The 14,556-nt window shown below is 44.3% G+C and overlaps 1 protein-coding gene across 1 annotated transcript in view; it reads right to left on the reverse strand.

Annotated features, from left to right (window-relative positions):
* Window positions 1-4,309: 4,309 nt before the first annotated feature.
* Window positions 4,310-14,556, reverse strand: part of LOC124716773 (glycine-rich cell wall structural protein-like) — a 57,589-nt gene continuing 47,342 nt past the window's right edge. Inside the window, exon 4 of the mRNA XM_047243320.1 lies at window positions 4,310-4,401. Within this exon, the coding sequence (XP_047099276.1) occupies window positions 4,310-4,401 (92 nt within the window). The remainder of the gene's footprint in view (window positions 4,402-14,556) is intronic.

Genomic DNA, 14,556 nt, shown 5'->3' on the forward strand with positions numbered 1-14,556 from the left:
AAATGCAAACTATCCGCACAGCTTCAGCTCCTTCGTCTAGCGGAACATGTTATCCGAAAATTTTTGTTTTTTTTTTTAAATAATATGGGAGTCAACTGCTAAGGTCATCAATCTTTAAGCTTGCACACTGCTTTACCTAAATTATCCTAAAGACAAACACACACACCCATGCCCGAGGGAGGACTCGAATCTCCGCCGGGACCAACCGCACAGTCCATGACTGCAGCGCCTTAGACCGCTCTGCTAATCCCACGCGGCTCCGAAATTTTAATGTGTCTGGTGATACAGTAGGTGGTTTTAGACAGACAGAAAGAAGATATTTACAGTAGAGGTCCAATCGTCTGATAACTGACTGGCTCAGGTTGGGCTGCCTCAAGGATCCGTTTTTACCCACAATTATTTAATCTCTTTGAAAATGACATGCCAACTGTCACAGTTGGCACAATTTGCGGATGATACGGCTATTTTCACCTGTGGAAGACACACTACTGGCCATTAAAATTGCTACATCACGAAGATGACGAGCTACAAATTGGTGACCCCAAAGTCAAAAGAACATGTACGGCAAGAGGCAGAGGAGAAGGACAACGAAGGTGCACTAGAACATACGTCAGACGGCAGAAGCTCTACAGCACGATCAGAAAAATGGCTCTGAGCACTATGGGACTTAACTACTGTGGTCATCAGTCCCCTAGAACTTATAACTAGTTAAACCTAACTTACCTAAGGACATCACACACATCCATGCCCGAGGCAGGATTCGAACCTGCGACCGTAGGGCACGATCAGTACACCGGCAGGGTACGCCGTGCGGTCAGGTTCGGGAGTTATGGAACGACGTTTGACACACGGAATGGATTCAATAGAGCGGCCAGAACACACATACGAGAGGAGGATTCGCATGGAAGTACGCCCGCCGCCGTTCCTGGCCGATAAACCGGAACTTTGGTTCTCCATGTTAGAACTGGCGTTCATACATAATCGGGTAACTGACGACCGGGAATAGTTCATGATAGCGGCAAACAGTCTGGATGCCAGGGTAGCGATATCGGTTGAAGAGATAATTAGACGGCCACTGGAAACGCAGCAGTATGCAACACTGAAGGGCTTTTTAATAAGCCGGCTTACTAAACCGCTAGATCAAACAATCCGTCGGGTGTTGCGAGGTGAACGTAGAGGTGACAGAACTCCCTCCGAATATTGGAGGCATTTGCGTGGAATCGTGACGGAAAATGAATTTTCGAACACCACACTTCATTCCGTTTGGCCAACACAGCTTCCGTCTGCAGTAAGAGAGGCTGTGGCAGCGAATGATGGATACGATATACAAGCACTACTCCAACTCGCCGACAGGGTTCATGCGGCGGTTGAACCAACAAGTTCTCTCAGTATAGCAAAGGTGGAGACGACGACGGAAGAATACGAAGCGGCGGCGATTAATAAGCAGCGGCGCGCTGTTACTGGTACACAACTTCAAAAACTCAAGGAGCAGCTAGACGGGCTGCAGAGGCAGATGGAGGCGCTGAGAGCTACCGGTTCGGAGGTCCTGCCGACACATAAGGACAGCGGAGATGCCGGGAAGGAGCAGTTGTGTTGGTATCATCAACGATTCGGGGAGCGAGCCTCAAAGTGCATTCTACCGTGCAGTCACGCTCGCCGCGTAAATAACATCGAGACTGTAAGTACGGATGTTTCTTTATTAACGGTATCTCGGCGACTTTATGTTCGGGATGTGACAGACACGGGATCTGATGTCAGCACGTGGCCAAAAGGGAAACGTAGTTCACTCAGTGACAGCACATCGTTTTGCCTCAAGGCTGCAAATAAACAGCCCATAATGATGTTTGGCTGTTGTGTCAAATAATTTAGGACCTAGTATTATTTGTCATTGGACTTTTGTCATTGCAGATGTGGCAGAGTGCATATTAGAAGCAGATTTTCTATATGCATTCGGTATTGCGGTGGACATTCGGTTATCGCAGCTTAGAAGGGCAAAGAACTGGTGCATGGTCATGTAGGAATAATCACAGAGAAGGTACGCGGTTCTGTTGAAGTGACAGATGTATGCCGGCTTAGAGAACCGTCAGAGCAGCCGATAGCCATGGTGGCCCATCGTACAGTTCACCACAGAAACACCGTGCCGGGCCTCCGATCCCCCTCAGACAGAGAAGGTTGGCCCCAGACAGATTTGGAGACACAAAAGCGGAGTTCGAACAGATGTTGGAAATGGGAAGTGTTCGAAGGGTTACATGGTTTGGCTCATCCGGGACCCAGAGCGAGTGTAAAATTAATGACAGAGCGTTTTGTGTGGCCAGGAATTAAGAGAGACTGTCGGAAGTGGGCGCAGACGTGTCTGGATTGTCAGCGATGTAAAGTGGGACGCCATGTGAAGAAGCCAGTGGGTAAAGTTGACAGGCCAATTGGTCGTTTCGAACATGTGCATGTTGATATTGTTGGAGTGTTGCCAATGTCCGAAGGATATAGGTATCTATTGACAGCAATTGACAGATTTACGATGCGTGCAGAAGCAATCCCCATTTCGAACATATCAGCAGAGCCAGTCAGTGGGGCGTTCTTGAAAACGTGGATAGCACGGTTCGGATGTGCGGTACATGTCACGATGGACCAAGGACGTCAGTTCGAATCCTCCTTGTTCCTGGAGCTGGCAAACATGTGCGAGGAAAGCAACGGCATAGTAGAGCGGTGGCACCGAACACTTAAGGCCGCGTTAATGTGCCATGGCGAGAATTGGTCAGCAGCATTGCCACTAGTGTTACTAGGCTTACGCACCGTTTTCGAACCCGACCTCGGAGCATCTACAGCGGAATTAGTATACGGGGAAACCTTACGCCTACCTGGAGAGTATTCTCAGAAGAGTACAAGCGAGACGAACCTACCGTACTTGTTAACGAGAGTAAGGGCTCAACTGGATGAGCTTAGGCCACAGCCAGTGACACGGCATGGCGTTAGGCCGCCGTTCGTACATCGAGAATTGAGCAAATGCTCGCATGTAATGTTGCGAACCGACGCAGTCAGAACTCCATGCAGCCACCATATACGGGACCTTACAAAGTACTACACCGTACGGACCGGGCCATGACTATCCTACTGTGTCCATAGACCGGGTGAAGCCGGCTCACTTACTGCTAGAAGATGTGTAAGACAAGAAGAGGAGGCGGCCCTGCAGCAAGACGAGGGGCCCCTGCAGGGTGCACCGGATGGTAGGACAGTGAGCCAGATGAAGCCGCGAGAGGATACGACGATGGAGGAAGTACAGACGGAAATTCGCACAAGAGCCGGGCGAAGGATCCGGTACATGTTTCCGCACATTCCTGGAGCCCCGATCTTCAGGGAGGGGGCTGTGTGGGTGCACGCAGACGAATAGTTGCGTGTGCACAGTACAGGGGCAGCGGCAAAGACTCTAGAGTGCACATAATCATTTAATCTTTGCTTTTTGTTTGTTTTGTCTTCGATGTTCCATGTTAATGTCACGCATTGCTTGAGAATAAAATTGAACATTAAGAATAGGAACGAGTCAGTCATTAATATTATGGAGCTACGTAGTGGCTACAATGTAAATGTACTAGAGGCAATCGCACATCCAGTCACTATAATAATTAATAACGCGCTAACCCATTTTACTCTAAGAAATGAATTACTGCTCCTTGTTGTAGTTCTGGGAATTATCGATGATGTTGATTTCCCTTGCATTCGACGATAGCCAATACGAAAGAGTTCTGTACATGCCACGGAGTGCAACGGAACAATGCAGCATATACTTAAATGCTTGCTTCTGTTGCTAGGTTACAGCACGTAACTTGGAGGATATACACCTTCAACGTACGCTAGTAGTGCCTAATCTAGGTGATACGAGAAGAAGAGTCCTCATGCTGGATCTGGTGCGACTTCTGCACGTGGTGCAGGTGGCGGCAGTGGCGGTGATGGACGTATGGGAGGAAGTGGCCGATCTTATGGGACCGTGGCCAGAGCTGGAGTTCGAGAACCAGCTGGCGAACCACCTGGCCATCTATCTTCAGCGGAAGCTGGATCACTGGGTGGAGGGAAAGCTGGAGTGCTGGATCCAGAAACAGTTGGAGACGAAGCCGCAGCCACAGCAGGATCAGCGGGGTGTCACCCGCCAGAGTCGGTGGCGCGTCGATGTGCGCGTCTCCCTGGCTCTCTGCTGGCCGCTCCGCCTGTTGTGATCGGTTGTTGAGAACCCGCAGCTGGCGCGTCCCAGTCGGCCGCCCATGTGTAACACCGTCATGTAGCTGTGTGTGTGGTGTGTGTCCAGTAACTACTGCTGTTTTCACAGACAATTCGAGCACAGGAGGTCTGAGATTAATTCATTGATTGGTGTGACACCTGTGCTGTAGTTACAGTCGTGATGTGGACAGTTATCTGCAAAATAAATTTTTGGTGTTAGACTTACGGCACTTAAGAAGAGGAATTTCCTGGCTAGTACTTCTCCGGCAGTACTCCTCCACAGATGGAGTTGAGTTGGCCGCATAAAAATTGACTAGTGTTGTGATGCTATGTGCTGTGAACCGACAGAAAATGGCGTTGTTTTCGCTATTCGGGAGACAATACCTGTCGCTATTTTTGGCGATGGAAGGTTGAGAACAAGTGTGGTATATACATAAGAGCATACATATGCATCCCTTGGTGGACACCTGCGCTGTAATAACGGTCGCGATATGGAAAAGTTGCCTGCAAAATAAATTTTGGGTGATCGGCTTGCAGCACTTAAGAAGAGGAATTACGTGGCTAGTACTCCTCCGGCAGTGCTCCTCCACAGAAGGAGTTGAGTTGCCTGCATAAAAATTGACTAGTGTTGTGAAGCTATGTTCTTTGAATTGACAGAAAATGGCACCGTTTTCGCTTCTCGACAGAGACTACGTGTCCCTATTTTTGGCGAAGGAACGTTGAGTACATAAAAGCATACACATGAATAAATGTTGTGCGATAAATAATGCAAAAAATTACACTGAATAAAATGACCTTTTCAGTGTTATGTGGTATTTTATTTTGCACTACAAATCATCTTGATAATACTGATTCTTGGAAATATTACTTTCCCTGTGGTCAAGTGTGTCACTGACATGTGACATTATACGTATCACCATTGAATCTAATAAATCTTTGAGTAGTGGCAGAAAAATTAAACCCTTCTGAGAGTGCATCTAGCATACGTCACATTACTTCACGTGCAGTCTGGTACTGAGACTACGTCGTTGGTAATGCAGACCTCAGTAGTACGACGCACACTACAATGGTTTTTCGATAGCTCCTCTGAAGCCCATCAGCGGGGGAGGTACAGTTCATTAGCAGCATCTGACCACCAGTTGTTGAGTGGTAGCATACGTCTTGGCAGGACATGTAAACTGCCTATGGATGGAAACAATGCTCAACTATGATGATGATTATCATATTCATCACGTAGCCTAAGCACAGTCCATAAGAGGCGTACTACAATATGCCTAATGTGACTACAGTTTAGATAGCCGTTTAAATCGTACTGAAAACTGTGTATACATTCAGTTCTAGACTGTAGTACACAAGTACACACACTCACTCACGCACTTACCCAAATACGTACGCACACACAATCACCGTGAACGTGGTTGTAAGCAGAAATTCATCCAAAAGCGGTAAGAATCTAAAATTACCATGTTCTGTATAGCTGAAGAGGCGGATTTGTGATCTGTCATGCACCAAGAGCAACATTGGACAAGAAGTACACTATACAATACGATTGATAACCATCCAGGTGTAGTATAGCAAAGTCAAGGAAACATCTATGTAATCATGGACAACGATATACGGTTGGAATAGACAGCTTGACGTGGATGACCTATAAGTGTAGAGTAACAAACTGATGTACGTCAAATCACAAGAATAGGTGCGACCGAAAAGTTGTCTGTAGCCACCCATCTTACTGATGTCTACAAACTTCCCCGACATGTGATTATGAAAAACTTTTACATTCTCCTTAGATAAAGACTACTGTGTTACCAGCTTTGGGGGTGCATTATACAGCGACATACATCGTGTATTTCACTCTGTGACAATACTGCCCCAGCGTTTTAAACTCCGACAAACAATATTTACAATGTACTTCTCTGTCCTGTCTACCAATTACGACCATGTATTCCTGGTAATAAATACCTTACGGAACAGATGCTGCAGAATTTAAAAAAAGGAAAATAATACATTCTGCAGTATCTCTACTGAGGTGGTAGGTATACCCGCTGAGTTTGATGGTTTTGTAGCAATTTGATCTGGATGTAAGATATAGCGCTGTCTACCTGCAATCGTTAACAGCAAACACCTCGACACCCAAGCCAACAGGAGACTTCCAACGCATGTGTGACGACTCGTGTCAACCAAACCGACGGAAAACGTATTTCGCACCCTCCTTTAAGCGAAGATGCATGCGAAGTACTCCATTTCCTCTACATGAGTCGTCGGTTTGATAGCTAGTTTGATTCTGAATCACTGACAGTGACTTGTGAGGTACTGAAAAACGTGTGTGTACATTGACAGTTGTCCTGTTTACGGAGTTAGTGAAGCTTGGTGTGTGCTGCTATGCATTTGTATGTTCCTCCGTAACGTGCAGTTTCCGTTGCTGGCGGTCATTTTATACAGTAGAACTGATGTGCGTAATTTCATCATCCTAAAGTTTGGCAAGGTAGGGGAGTGCAGCAGAAATCTTGGTGGACGGATGGATGTCAGATGTTGGGCATACCTGTCCTGGTCTGCGCTGCACTCTGCACGACTAATATTTCGGCGACCACATGGCTTTAACATTATGGCTTTAACATTATGGCTTTAACATTGTAGTGTCTTTAAGTGCAGAACTGCGTAGCCTTATGTTCTACGATCGTTTCTCTGTTCCCAACAGCTACGTGGTACTGACCCCAGACACTACAACAATAGCACAGAATTGATAGCACAGTTGGTTTTCATAATGTACTTCAAACTATGGTCGTCTGGCGGTTCACAATGCATAAACCACACGTTTCTTCTTAACTGTCTATTATTTCACCACAGCACTTGGATTGTTACCGTAAGTAAGATTGGTGCAGAACGGTCTCTGCTGAACAGCAGTTATGGACTCGGCTCGCTCTGTTACTTCAGAAAACGTGGAATTTAGTGGGTAGAGTACCCGCCTACTGCTGGTCAGTTGGAAGTTTAATCGGCGACAGTGTTGCAGGCAGCGTCGGTCTACACAATGTCGAGAGATCGTTCAATCTACTGCTTTATCGGTATAAGACGCTGTCTGATAGAGTTTGAACTATATGTCCGAGAATTAACCATGAATGAATGTACAACACTGTCATCCATCTACATTCTCAATCTAGTATACGGTACTCGCAAAGTGGTGGAAGGGTGATTCAGCGATGATGCAGAAATTGTGTAGCATCCTACCGTGTCATTGGTTGGTGGTGAAATTACGGAAAAACTGATAAAATTGATAAAACTGATCGCAAGATCAACTGTCGGACTTGTTACAGTACATCGTCCCTTATGGATGGTTGTATTTTCATCGCAAATGACCACTGCTACGCAGTTGATTATCACATAATGATTGACAGGCACCAGTTGTTTGAGATGGAGAGAGTCTTGGTGAAGATTAGCAACAAAACAGTTATCACATACATTGCTGCAATATCAATGTTCTTGGTCTCTTCAAAATGGAATGTCCCGTCACTGTGGAACATGAGATTAATTATAGAGGTCATCACCTTCGAATACTCCATTATTCCACAAACTCTTCCAGTTTCCAAATGTTGCGATGTTTCCCACATTTTGGTCAATAAGAAACACTGCCTCATTCTTTTATTTCAACGATTATTTGTGTCGTGGCAGCAGCATAGTTTACACCATGTAATGTCTACCTTTCTGCGAGAGCCAGTGCATCGAATCATGTTAATGTGGTTTTAACACCTGACACAGACCTCGAAGTCACGCAGAAAAAGGAAATGTGTGGCTGCATACACTGCTGTAGTTCTACACTGCTCCAAGGTGTTACAGCAAAGAACAATGTATCAAACTGCGAGCCATCGTATGGTGTGTGTTGGGAGGTACCTTGTACCACTACTAGTCATTTCCTTTCCTATTCCACACGCAAAGAGAGCGAGGCAGGATATGACTCCCTTTACGTCTGCATTTTTGCGTTTAATTTCTGATATCTCAACTTTGTGGTCCACACAGAAAATGTATGCAGGCAGCAGTTTAATCCTTCTCAAATTAGCTTTAATTCTAGGTTTTCACTAGTATTCCTTGAAAAGAACGTCGTATCATTTACAGCGATTTCCATTTGAGTTCATTAAGCATCTGCCCACTAATTTGGTGGGAGTCATTAAGAATGCTTCTATTGGGCTGTATTCTGAGGTAAACCTAGGACTGCAGACTTGTGGCGGGCAGTAGTCAGGTATCTTGTTATTGCAGACTGTGTCAGCCTTTCCTGGATATTTCGAACAGAACGTTTCGATTTGCAGGAGGGATGAGGGGGAGCATATTGTACAGCATCCTGGTATTAAACCCAGCGACATTTAAGCACCCTGACCTTCTGAGAAGGATAGGACAACTTTTGCACGAGTCTGCAATCATTGACAGCTATCCAACACAACGAGCGGTGCAGTGTCGGCCGGGAACGGTACAGCCCTCACGCGGACCCAGTGGCTGAGGCTTCGTTGGGACGAAAAAGAGAGGGAAACACCCAACTGCCCCCATAGAATGACAGGTCTCAGGTTGATTAGTCCGGGAGCAGTACACCAGATCTTTAAATGACTTAATTCCACCAGCATGACAAATCAACCGAGAGACAAAACGCAACTAGCGTTGGGTATCTTCAGCTAGTTGACAACGGTTGACAGCCATTTTGGTATCGAAGGAAGTGACTACCTAGTCCGTGGGAAGCCTCCAGAGACGTCATGAAGCGTCTGTAACCGTTACCCGCCGAGTGTAATCTGACTGCAGGGAAAAATTACTCAACATGCACAGGGACTCTCATGGTCATTTTAATAAATTAGCCTACAAATTTGTTATTAAAGACGTGCTGCCGGCTGGTGGAAGCGAGTATGTGAGTAACACAGTTATGATTCGAGATTTGGAGCGGTAATCAGGCGGGTTTTCGCTGCGTCGATATCTTCCAATGAAATTTAAATCTCCCACCTACACAGAAAGGGATGACCATCGTAAAAAAATAGCTATATTACCGAATTTATAAAATGATACGTATTATAAAACTGATATTTACAAGCCCTCTGTGCTGTTTCCTTGAGAGACCTCGTGTGTGATGAGACATTTGTTTGCTTTAAGAGAGTTCGAAAGTGAGGAGGCATCCTATGGAGGTAGAGCATGCTCTTATCACTCTATCATGAGGTAAAAGTGAGTTGGGTATTACACGAATGCGATGCGGGACATAACAGATATTAAGCTGATAACACAAGACATCTTTTTACCTGACGAGAAAATACTTAGAGGAAATAACCCTATGCGATACCATTGTACAGGGTTTCTACAACAAGTAACATTACATTTACGACGTGAAAAAGCGTGAGTGGTCCATGTTCTTCTGTCTTTTGAAAAGCACTCGTATTAAAGGAAGGAATCTGCATATGGCGTATGAAATTTGAGGTGTATTTGACACACAACACCCCATTCCAGATGGGTAATGTGGATTATTTTAAACTGAGGAGTGTATGGCGGTTGTGGAAGTGCAGTTCGTCGAAGCAAGGGGCATTGTGCCTCCGTTGGCGGCGAGTTGGCCCGAATGTGTCGGGCGACCGAATGTCGAATCTTACGGCTGTCGTTAGCAGCTGCTTCCCAGCTGGCCGTCTCTTCAGGTACTCGATCGATATATGGCGCTGGTCTGGACTGGAGGTGACTGGTCAGCCCTTCTTTTTTCGTCTTGAGACCACATGTTCAAGCTAAGATAATGCGCACGACATTCATAAAAAATATCATACAATATATATTTCCTGTGTTTCTGTAGGCTAGGGTGTGACTTGCCATTCGTAAATAGGCATAAATGTGTTCCATTACCAGATGATGTTGCTGCACGAGTCCTGTATACAGGGGCACGGATTTATAGCCATACTAGTATTTTGAGTTGTTTGGGCGAAACCTTTGAGAGAGTCATCCAGGCCTGCGTTTTCGAACCTTTGGTGGCGGATGGTACGCTCAGGGCAGAAGAGTATGACTTCAAATGTAAACTATCCGCAGAGCTTCAGCTACAGTAGCGGTCTTCTCAGTAATTGAAACGCTTTATAAGAAGGTGATGTCGATACCCAATTTTTATGTGAAATAGGTAGTTTTTGACAGACAGAAAGATGATTTTTACAACGGAGTGCCGATCGTCTTGTACCTGACTGCCTCAAGCTGGACTGCCTCAAGGATCCGTTTTATCCCCACTACTCTTTAACCTCTTTGAAATGACATGCCAAGTGTCACAGTTGGCACAATTTGCGGATGATACGGCTATTTTCAGCTGCGGAAGATATATTCACACCAACACTGGACGCTTTTGATATCGACTCGATGCCACAGCCGATTGGTGAAAGACCAATGAATTGCAAGGAAATTCCGTAAAGATGACAGCTATCTATTTCAGCAAGAAACTCCCGTTGATGCCTACAAACCTGAGACTGCAGGGGCGGGATATCTTGTGGGGGGCAACAAGGAGCTACCCGGAGGTCGCTATGGACAAACAGTTCTTTCTCCTTAATGGTATTGACTCTCTTAAGGAAGGAAGCTTTTCGGTACGGCCAAGAAACATCTCCCTTTCTTCAAGCGTACTGACCCCAGTACCACAGCAAAGCTTGGATTATAAAAGGCGACGGTTCTCTCTACTATAATGTATGGTAGCTCGGTCTGGAGCCTTGCCAGTGCAGCACAAATTGGCCCTCTGCAAATTTTACAAAATATGGTACACAGATGGATACCACTATAATCACATCGTTGACTTGCATACTGCCCTCCATATGGATACAGTATTAAAGTGGTTCCCAAACAGATGACCACCCTTCACAACAAAGTCGACACTTTGCGTAACATGGTGTACCACGTAAGAACTCTGGGCAGAACGATACCTCTCACATAGCGTCTGTATAAGGTTCCAAGTTTGTTGGTACTCGGACAACATACCTTGTTCCACCAATTGGAGGTATCTTATGGACCTATAGACAGTTGTAAGAAGCTGACGCCAGACGTTTATTCATAATAAAGTGAACTCAAGCACGTACATACCATGAAGTCGGGATAGTTCGATTTATAGCGTGTCATTAAAAATAAGCCACACCAGGCCAGAGTAACGCTGTTCTAATGCTCTTACCCAGCCTTATTCCCCCCCCCCCCCCCCCCCCAGCAGCTATTCACTAGTAGATTGGTAGGAGGCTAGTTGCGTGTACTTCAGTGATAGATTGGTATCCCATATTTATTACCCATCCTACCCATATAGGGCTAATGGCTAGACATGCTGAAGCAACTTTCTAGTGCTAGGCTAATAGCGAAAAATATTCTCTCCACTTCCAAGAGTTAGTGACGAAACTGGAAGGAGCTACTGTCTAGTGCTCGATCAATGGCAACTACCATGCCCAACTCAAATTGGTTAAATAAACAATATTCTGCAAGCCTTGGCTTCTGCAAATTGCTTACATAAATAAACATTATCTCAGAAATTGTTTGATTTAATATTCGATACACTGCAAATGATTTGATTAGCTACTTCTCCCAATAAGAAGAGGGGATTTAGACTGCACCAGTATTCTGGGTAGGTCATGTTGGATTGTGCTACCATAATTCCAAAGATGATATGCAAATTCAATTTCTATAGATAAAGAAAATATTACTACAATACAATGTAATTAGCATTTGAATTTACGTGTAAAATTTGAATTTAACACGAAATTTTTGCCTCTAAGCAATTTTTTTAAATTCCTGGTGAATACTGAATTTACCACCATTTTGTCTGCAGAGGGGTTGTGGTGGAGGGATCCATGTCGTCTGGGAAAAACTCATGACGTCATCAAGGAGATGGGGGTAATTAATAGATCAAATTAATTAATTTGCATAATTAATTTGATATCAATATGATTTCAAAAGGTGTTCTCATTCCCAGTGTGTCCTACTTCTTTAGTATACCATGTTCCCATCATAAAAAAGATCTATAGATTATCATCACACAGGGAAATAGGTTGTAAACTGACGTATGTTTGCGTCCAAGTAGTGTGGCTAAAAAGAACCAAAATACAGAAAAGTGGAGAAGTGTCGGTGGTGGAAAAAGTACCTTCCACAGCACGCCATGAGCTGGTTTGTGGAGTATAGGTGTAGATATAGTAGAAAGCGTCTCGATATAAAGAACTTGCACCAAAGGAATAGTTATGTTGATAATCCAGCAGGTGGTAGCACAGTGGTGTCAGTTACTGAAAGGTTTTCTTCCTTACCACAGATATGATCGTCTCACTGTTGCAGAATATAAAAATTCAAAATTTCATGAATGCGCAGGTTATTGACGTAACGTTTCAATAATACCAACATGCTCCCAACACGAACAGCGAAGATCATGCAGGCTGTGAAAAGAAAAACAACATCTTGCACACTTTTGTCGTGTACAGAACGTAGCTGCATTGAACACCTGCAGAACACGTCGTCCAGTTCTTTGAGAACATATTTACCATAATAATAAATTCTTGTATAAAGTCTTATCGTTATATCAATAACGTGAAAAATGAATGAGCCTAAATGTATTAGGAATGATATTAAAACTGAGACAATAAATGGACCACGCCAGTGAAAGACGACCTGAAAGAAGCATGAATTTTGGAAATTTGTGGTAAGGTCTTATTGGAGCAAACTGCTGAGGTCATCGGTCCCTAACCTTACACACTACTTGTTGTTGTTGTTGTGGTCTTCAGTCCTGAGACTGGTTTGATGCAGCTCTCCATGCTACTCTATCCTGTGCAAGCTTCTTCATCTCCCAGTACCTACTGCAGGCTACATCCTTCTGAATCTGTTTAGCGTATTCATCTCTTGGTCTCCCTCTACGATTTTTACCCTCCACGCTGCCCTCCAATACTAAATTGGTGATCCCTTGATGCCTCAGAATATGTCCTACTAACCGACCCCTTCTTCTAGTCACGTTGTGCCACAAATTTCTCTTCTCCCTAATTCTATTCAGTACCTCCTCATTAGTTATGTGATCTACCCATCTAATCTTCAGCATTCTTCTGTGAGCCCACATTTCGAAAGCTTCTATTCTCTTCATGTCTGAACTATTTATCGTCCACGTTTCACTTCCGTACATGGCTACACTCCATACAAATACTTTAAGAAACGACTTCCTGACACTTAAATCTATACTCAATGTTAACAAACTTCTCTTCTTCAGAAACGCTATCCTTGACATTGCCAGTCTACATTTTATATCCTCTCTACTTCGACCATCATCACTTATTTTGCTCCCCAAATAGCAAAACTCCTTTACTACTTTAAGTGTCTCATTTCCTAATCTAATACCCTCAGCATCACCCGACTTAACTCGACTACAGTCCATTATCCTCGTTTTGCTTTTGTTGATGTTCATCTTATATCCTCCTTTCAAGACAGTGTCCATTCCGTGCAACTGCTCTTCCAGGACCTTTGCTGTCTCTGACAGGATTACACTATCATCGGCCAACATCAAAGTTTTTATTTCTTTTCCATGGATTTTAATACCTACTCCTAATTTTTCTTTTGTTTCCTTTACTGCTTGCTCAATATACAGATTGAATAGCATCGGGGAGAGGTTACAACCCTGTTTCACTCCTGTCCCAACCACTGCTTCCCTTTAATGTCCCTCGACTCTTATAATTGCTATCTGGTTTCTGTACAAATTGTAAATAGCCTTTCTCTCCCTGTATTTTACCCCTGCCACCTTAAGAATTTGGAAAGAGTATTCCAGTCAACAGTGCCAAAAGCTTTCTCTAAGTCTACAAGTGCCAGAAACGTAGGTTTGCCTTTCCTTAATCTATTTTCTAAGATAAGTCGTAGGGTCAATATTGCCTCACGTGTTCCAACATTTCTACGGAATCCAAACTGATCTTCCCTGAGGTCGGCTTCTACCAGTTTTTCCATTCGTCTCTAAAGAATTTGTATTAGTATTTTGCATCCATGACTTATTAACCTGATAGTTCGGCAATTTTCACATCTGTCAACACCTACATTCTTTGGGATTGGAATTATAATATTCTTCCTAAATTCTGAGAGTATTTCGCCGATCTTATATATCCTGCTCACCAGATGGTAGAGTTTCCTCAGGGCTGGCTCTCCCAAGCCTATCAGTAGTTCTAATGAAATGTAGTCTACTCCCGGGGGCTTGTTTCGACTTAGATATTTCAGTGCTCTGACAAACTCTTCACGCAGTATCATACCTACCATTTCATCTTCATCTACATGCTCTTCCATTTCCATAATATTGTCCTCAAGTATATCGCCTTTGTATACACCCTCTATATACTCTTTCCACCTTTCTGCTTTCCTTTCTTTGCTTAGAACTGGGTTTCCATGTGA

This window comes from Schistocerca piceifrons, chromosome 9 (assembly GCF_021461385.2).
Source record: "Schistocerca piceifrons isolate TAMUIC-IGC-003096 chromosome 9, iqSchPice1.1, whole genome shotgun sequence".
Classification (NCBI taxonomy): domain Eukaryota; kingdom Metazoa; phylum Arthropoda; class Insecta; order Orthoptera; family Acrididae; genus Schistocerca; species Schistocerca piceifrons.